Raw genomic sequence first — 8,373 nt, forward strand, 5'->3', positions numbered from 1 at the left:
AGGACCGAGAGAAAAACACATGGACATTTATACACAGAACACAACACAGATACATACTACAGAGAGATGATGGCAAGAAGGTAGAGCCAGGAGAAGTTAGTGGTCACAGCGGAGACCAACCTCATTCACTCTTTCTCCCACACACACCTCAACCCATCTCTCTCTTCCACCTCTCCCTCTCTCTCTGGGGTACAGTGTGGCATGTCGTCATCATTCACAGTGACAGCTTCTAATCAGGGCCATGCATAAACGTCAGGAAATAATTACTATGGGCCAATCCACCAGGGTGTGTGTGCAGGGGGCCGTCTTGAGATCTCATGAATTCTGATCAGCCTCTTGGGGTCGAGGGGGAAAGGGACAGGGGGGGACGGACGAAGGGAGGGGGAACATGAACACCTGTATGTGTGATGAGGGGCGGGGGGAAGGGGGTGGAGGCAGGGGGTAGTCAATGTGATTGATTGACAGGTCTAGTTCCCCGCCTGGCACCTGGTGGGGCTTACAAATGACGAACAAAGTACCCCCATACGCAGGCACCCCACTGCTTTACATGACCCCGTACCCGCGACCCCCCCCAGGGAGAGAGGAAAGAGAGCGAGAGAGAAGGGAGGAGAGAGGAAAGAGAGAGAGAAGGGAGGAGAGAGAGAGAGAAGGGAGGAGCGAGGAAAGAGAGAGAGAGAGAAGGGAGGAGAGAGGAAAGAGAGAAGGGAGGAGAGAGGAAAGAGAGAGAGAGAGAGAAGGGAGGAGAGAGGAAAGAGAGAGAGAGAGAAGGGAGGAGAGAGGAAAGAGAGAGAGAGAGGGAGGAGAGAGGAAAGAGAGAGAGAGGGAGGAGAGAGGAGGAGATGAGTGACATGGAAAGAGGAGGGTGAAGGGTGAGATCAGGACGAGAGCGGAGAGGTATGGGGGGAATATGGTTGTCAGGGGTGAGGGGAGAGTAGGAAGAGTACGGAGAGAGAAATAAAGGAGAAGGTCAGCGAGATGGGTGAGGAATGAGGGGGAGCCGGGGGTGAGGGAGGCAGGAGGATAAGGTTGTCAGGGGAGGTCAGTAACAACACTGGGGAGTCCTACAGTACAGCTCTATACTGGGTAAAGACGGTGATACATCACCCTAAATGAAATCACTATCTCACTGAGATAAATGCCACACACACACACACACACTGATAAATGCCTATCCTAACCCTCACCCCCAGCAGAGGAAAATCCAATTCCCTTCCACTTTTATCCCTTAGACTAATGTGGCTGTCAGAGAGGACACCGCTACCAGAGATGAGGCCAGAGGGTGTGTGTGTGTGTGTGTGTGTGTCTGTGTGTGTGTGTGTCTGTGTGTGTGTGTATGTGTCTGTGTGTGTGTATTGCATGGTGAGCATGGGGACAGCACTGCGACAGCCATCTGATTTCGAGGCTGTCCTGCGGAGAAGTGTGTGTGTATGTGTGTGTGTCTGTGACTGCTCTATCCAAGGCACAATGAAAGGGTCTGTGGGATTGATCCGTACCAAAGGGGGGGGGGGGGGGGTCTGACAGCTCACAGCCGGCCCCTCTGACCTAACAGACAGACAGACAGACAGAACAGACAGACAGACAGACAGACAGACAGACAGACAGACAGACAGACAGACAGACAGACAGACAGACAGACAGACAGACAGACAGACAGACAGACAGACAGACAGACAGACAGAGAGACAGGTGTGTGTATGTGTGGACGAATGGGACAGAAAGACGGACTGACAGGCAGGCAGACAGACAGGATACTGTGATAGAAGGAGCGCACGCTTTGAACAAATAATTACAATATAATCTCATTGAATGAAGGTTAACGACGCTCTATTTCTCTGGGTAAGCGTGCGAAGTAAAGAGCTTCCCTAACTAGAAAGAGAATGGGGCGAGTGTTTTCACTGTGTTTGTCTACTCTGACCGCTTGAGAAAACGCCACTGTTCAGTTCAGCAGTCCAGACCGTCCTTCATTCATTTAGACCATGCCATTATCCTATTGGTCTGTAATTCCTGTGCTATCTGAAGTCTCCATCTGGACTTCCACCATGGAGAATTAGCCTGACAAGATGGCAGGGGGTTAGCACCAAACCACACACACACACTCCCCTCTGTCCATCTATCTATCTGTTTATCTCTCCCTCCCTCTGTTGCTCTGCTCCCAGACAATAGACCCCGTTGACCACGGCTCGGAGACGGAGTCACATGCCACACGTGCGTGTACGTGCGCGTTCACGCACACACAGGGTCAGGTTGCCACATTTAGCCTCTCTCCCATTAGCTCAATGCCTCTCTGCTGTGTTAACAAATAAAGCCCTGCGCTTAATATCCTACGGAAACACATTCACTTCAGCCGGGCCGAAATAAAGAGACAGTCGTTAAGATTAACAAGTGCAGAGAGTGACTTCAAGCCCACAGAGCGAACTTGGTTTTAGATGAGTTGTGTGTAGCTTTGATTTCATAATGACTGTACAAAACATTAAGAACACCTGCTCTTTCCATGACACACACTGACCAGATGAATCCAGCTGAAAGCTATGATCCCTTATTGAATCCACTTCCATCAGTGTAGATGAAGGGGGGGAGACAGGTTAAATAACTATTTTTATGCCTTGAGACAATTGAGACATGGATTGTGTGTGTGCCATTCAGAGGGTGAATGGAAAGACAAAAGATTTAAGTGCCTTTGAACAGGGTGTGGTAGTAGGTACCAGGCGCACTGGTCTGTGTCAAGAACTGCAACGCTGCTGGGGTTTTCACACTCAACAGTTTCCTGTRTGTATCAAGAATGGTCCACCACCCAAAGGACATCCAGACAACTTGACACAGCGGTGGGAAGTATTGGAGTCAACATGGGCCAGCATCCCTGTGGAAGGCTTTCGAACCTTGTAGAGTCCATGCCCCGACAAATTGAGGCTATTCTGAGGGAAGGTATTCTTAATAATTTGTACACTCAGTGTATATGCTTCTAGGGCCAGTCCAGTTTCTAACTCAGAGTGGTAATACAGCTGTAGCTTTTGTAACCGCCTCCCCCATATAGAGCCTTTTCCTACGCGAGTGCGTCAGTAAACGAGCACCCGGCAGSAACAAAGAGCTCTGATGATCAGGACTAAAGGATAGCACTCAGCTTCGTTAGGACACATAGACGTTCATGGAGACTGCAGCACTGGTAAATAAACTGTGTGTTGGGCCTATTGGTGYGAATATGTGATATGACTGAGAAAGAGAGGTGTCCTCTCAAATCAAATTAAAATCGTATTGGTCACGTACACATATTTTTTTATTTTTTATTTCACCTTTATTTAACAAGGTAGGCAAGTTGAGAACAAGTTCTCATTTACAACTGCGACCTGGCCAAGATAAAGMAAAGCAGTGCGACAAAAACAACAACACAGAGTTACACATAAACAAACATACAGTCAATAACACAATAGAAAAATCTATGTRCATTGTGTGCAAATGTAGAAGAGTAGGGAGGTAAGTCAATAAATAGGCCATAGAGGCGAAATAATTAMAATTTAGCATTAACACTGAAGTGATAGATGTGCAAGTAGAGATACTGGGGTGCAAAATAGCAAGAAGGTAAATAACAATATGGGGATGAGGTAGTTGGGTGTGCTATTTACAGATTGTCTGTGTACAGATACAGTGATCGGTAAGCTGCTCTGACAGCTGATGCTTAGTTAGAGAGGGAGATATAAGACTCCAGCTTCAGTGATTTTTGCAATTCGTTCCAGKCATTGGCAGCAGAGAACTGGAAGGAAAGGCAGCCAAAGGTAGTGTTGGCTTTGGGGATGACCAGTGAAATATACCTGCTGGAGCGTGTGCAACGGGTGGGTGTTGCTATGGTGACCAGTGAGCTGAGATAAGGCAGGGCTTTACCTAGCAAAGACTTATAGATGACCTGGAGCCAGTGGGTTTGGCGACGAATACGTARTGAGGGCCAGCCAACGAGAACATACAGGTCGCAGTGGTGGGTAGTATATGGGGCTTTGCTGAGTAGAGTSCTGGAGGCTATTTTGTAAATGACATCGCCGAAGTCAAGGATCGGTAGGATAGTCAGTTTTACGAGGGTATGTTTGGCAGCATGAGCGAAGGAGGCTTTATTTGCGAAATCTTCTTGACCTGCACTGTTGGTTAAGGGCTTGTAAGTAAGCATTTCACAATACCCAGTTCAAAGGCACTTAAAATCGTTTGTCTTGCCAATTCATCATCTGAATGGCAAACATACACAATCCATGTCTCAATTGTCTCAAGGTTTAAAAATCCTTCTTTAACCTGTCTCCTCCCCTTCATCTACACTGATTGAAGTGGATTYAACAGTTGASATCGACAAGGGATCACTGTGTCCAGTATGAGGGAAGTTAGAGGTTGTTTCGCRAGCCAATGCTAACAAGCGTTAGCGTAATGACTGGAAGTCTACGGCTATCTGCCAGCATGCTAGCAGTTACCATAGACTTCCAGTCATTATGCTAACGCTAGTAAGCAATTATGCTAACACTAGCAAGCAACTTGTGCTAACGCTAGTTAGCAATTTCCTTCAAACTGCACGCAGAGACATAAAAATGGTATCCACGAGTTCACCCGACTCTGGGGAAGTAGAGAAAGGGCCTCATTGCCAAACTCCCGAAGTATCCCTTTAAGATTGTGTAGGTCGATGTGTGTATCTGTGTGTGATGCCCAGTGCTCCAGAGCTRGTTCATTTGCAGTAGGGTGGTGAGCAGGCTTGCAGATTGACTATTGATCTTCTGCCAGGTGTGAGAGCAGCAGAGTGTAAAATGGATCCAGGAGTTTTATGTTTTAACAGCTCTTCATTAACGCATGCTTTTAACGAGAGACCTGGCCTCCTATYGCTTCTCTGAACCTGATACGCCACCGGGCTCCTCTATTTACTGTGTGTGTTCCAGCTTCAGAAACATAGGGAATGTTAAACAGGAGATGGTAACTGGGTCTAGATGAAGATGAAGGGGTTTTAACTAAACGACACATAATATGTTTAACAGGGTGTGGATCTCTTTTTGTATGGCTGGAGGGGCATAACGAGAGCGAGGGGAACACATCAAATCTCCAATAAATTCACCACACAAAAGAGTGTTTAAACTCACATTGTCCCTCACACAAAGGAGAGCCTCCAAACTAATAACTACTTTCCCTAAATAGAGGATAACAGATTAGGGGAGAGATGGGAGCAGCCCTCACCCAAGTGCTGAGAGAGAATGCATTAGATGGATAGTGGGCAGATGAAATGACGAGGTGCGCCTAATTGATGGTTTTCCAGATGAGCTGATTGCCCGGAGCGATTGTGTGAGGCGCATAAAGGGGAGGATAAAGAGATAACTGGAGGGATGGGAGAGAGATAAAAGGACGGAGGGAGAGAGATAGGGAGAGCGCAYGCGGCACTTTCCCCCCGATGCGCGGAGAGACGGAGGAAATAAAGGTCTACTTTCCTCTCCTCGTCTGTGTGAGCAGCATTTCCATTTGCATAACAATGGCAGCAATCAGAGAGAGACAGGCAGGGTGTTATTAGAATAGCAGGACAGCGGGATGGGAGGCTCTTGGGGTTTAAAGTGGGTATAATGAGAACACACACACACTTTCCTACACACGGGGACACACGCACACACACCCTCGCTCATAACCACACACAAAGGAACAAGTATGTACTCCATGAATGCAAAATGCATGAACTAATATGGCCTGTTATAGAAAACTCACATGGACTGAAATGGACAGAGAGAGAGAGAGTCACACGCGCCGGCCTGGAGGTACACGCGCAGAAAAACACGCGGCACACAGGCACACACCCCTGAGCCCCATGTGAGCGGTCAGCGGTGGTGATTAGAGTGTATGAGGTGTGAAGGGACCAGCTGGGACTGTCTGAAGGGCTGGAGGAGTTATATCGACCCGCCTCTCTCACCTCTCACCCCCCCACGCACTCACACCCTGGGCTGTGACCTGTGAAATTGCTGCTCAGCTGTAGTACTATATCTGTGTTTCGATGGCTTTTCTAAATCGTCTCTAAAGACACACATACATATATACACATCACCGACACACACTTACTCTATTCCCCCACGAAAGGCAATGAATAATATTCATTAAAAAATATTCTCCATGCTACATCCGCCAAATGAACTTTGGTATTTCCATCGTGGGTATGTGTATATTTCTGTGTGTGTGTGTGTGTGTGCACAGGTGTGTGCTTAGTGAGTGTGTGTGTGTGTGTGTGTGTGCTCAGCTTATGTTTCACAATGCATTAAAATGTTACTTCTGAGAGGAAAGAGCAGCAATTACCAACATGTGCCTGTGGAAATGAAAAGCAAATCTGATTTACTCTGCTAATAGTTCTACAAACTGCTCCAACCCAGCCAAGCAAAGGTCAAAATTACCATCTCATATTACCATATGAGACCGAGAGAGAGCGAGAGAGAGAGGAGCGAGAGAGGGGGAGAGAGAGCGAGAGAGAGGAGAGAGAGGAGAGAGTGCAAAGAAAAGAGGAAATACAAATTAATAAGAAATTCAGAGGGAATTTCAGCATTGATATGCACGTGGCTGAATATTCATGAAGCTAAAAAACACATCCAATTAACTCTGTGAAATATTAATATTCATGATGTGGGTCATGCATATGCATTTGTTCTTTTGTTGCGTGACCTAGGTGCCACTGAACAGTGGCGTGCGGTGGGGCTGTTTTTGAATACTGACTATGACGCCGGGGTGATGGGGGGGGGGGGGATTAATGTTTATCTTTCTGTCTCTCTATCTGCTGGTCTGACTGTCTCTAGCTTTGATTCCCTCTTTCTGTTTCTCTCCATTAAAAATCTAGAGCAACATTGTGCGAGGCCAAGTTACCATCAGCTTGTAATAGCAGACAGGCATTTCTATCCGGTGACATTCATGTATATTTCTAGGGTACATTAAGGTACTACAGGCTCAGCATGTCAGTGCAGATACAACATACACTCTTACGTAACCGATGCATTGTAAAATAAATACTGTGCTGAGCTAAGTGTTTGGAAATGATAGTGCACGATTTGACAACAAGCGAGCTGGTGTTCTTTATATGCCGCCTAATGTGTTTGTACTGTATGTCTTCGGAAGATGGAGAGAAAATGATGAGAAATTAGAAACAAACAAAAACGAATGGAAGAAAGTAATAATGAAACTGATGTGCTCTAATGGAGAGAGAGAGAGAGAGAGAGAGAGAGAGAGAGAGAGAGAGAGAGAGAGAGAGAGAGAGAGAGAGAGAGAGAGAGATAGGGATCTGTTATGAGGCTTGTTCAACCCTGTCTCTGTATTTCTGTATCACCTGTCACATCCAAACACACTCTCGCTAATGTAATAACAAGCACAAGTAAACACGTGCCCCTTCTACACACGTATACACACACTCACAAACAGACACGTCAAAAGCACGGGCTGCCATGGTAACTGGAGCCTTTATCTGATCCAGGGTCGAGTCTGATTCTCATGAACAGAACCGCTCTGCTGTCTCTCTCACACACAGGTACGTGACACACAAACATATTTGCACACAATTCATGATCCAAAACACACATTAACCACACGGTTTGCAGATCTGAAGGGATGGAATAGGTGAAATATATATGGCGATGGAAAATCTCTGCTCGGATTTGTTAAAGTAGCCGTCAATCACTCACATCGTGTGACCACGCCCTCCAGTCTGATGATGTTTGGGTGGTCGAACTGTCCCATGATGCTGGCCTCAGAGAGGAAGTCCCGCCGCTGTTTGTCAGAGTATCCTGCCTTCAGACTCTTTATGGCCACGTAGATCTCCCTCTTTCCCTGGAGACGCAGACGGCCACTACACACCTCCCCAAACTCACCTACAACACACACAGACACCAGTATAAATAATACACACCTCCCCAAACTCACCTACACAACAACAGACAACACACAGTATAAATAACTACACACTCCCAAACTCACCTACAACACACACAGACACACAACACAGAATAAATAACACTAACACTCCCCAACTCACCTACAACACACACAGAAACAACACACAGTATAAATAACTACACACTCCCCAAACTCACCTACAAACACACACAGACCACAGTATAATAACTACACACCTCCCCAAACTCACCCACAACACACACAAGACAACACACACAGTATAAATAACTACACACCTCCCCAAACTCAACACAACACACACAGACACACACCACAGTATAAATAACTACACACCTCCCAACTCACCAACAACACAACAGACCACCACACAGTATAATAACTACAACACCTCCCAAAACTCACCTACAACACACAACACACACACACCACAGTAATATAACTAACACACCTCCCCAAACTCACCTACAACAACACAGACACCAAAGTAAA

The 8,373-nt window shown here is 46.6% G+C and overlaps 1 protein-coding gene across 1 annotated transcript in view; it reads right to left on the reverse strand.

The window, feature by feature from the left end:
- The window catches only part of LOC112071286 (ephrin type-A receptor 3-like), a 37,124-nt gene that overhangs the window by 24,840 nt on the left and 3,911 nt on the right, over positions 1-8,373 (reverse strand). Inside the window, 3 exon segments of the mRNA XM_024138754.2 lie at positions 7,653-7,838; positions 7,929-7,944; positions 8,218-8,224. Of these exon segments, the coding sequence (XP_023994522.2) occupies positions 7,653-7,838; positions 7,929-7,944; positions 8,218-8,224 (209 nt within the window).

This window comes from Salvelinus sp. IW2-2015, unplaced genomic scaffold (genome assembly GCF_002910315.2).
Source record: "Salvelinus sp. IW2-2015 unplaced genomic scaffold, ASM291031v2 Un_scaffold1570, whole genome shotgun sequence".
Lineage (NCBI taxonomy): Eukaryota > Metazoa > Chordata > Actinopteri > Salmoniformes > Salmonidae > Salvelinus > Salvelinus sp. IW2-2015.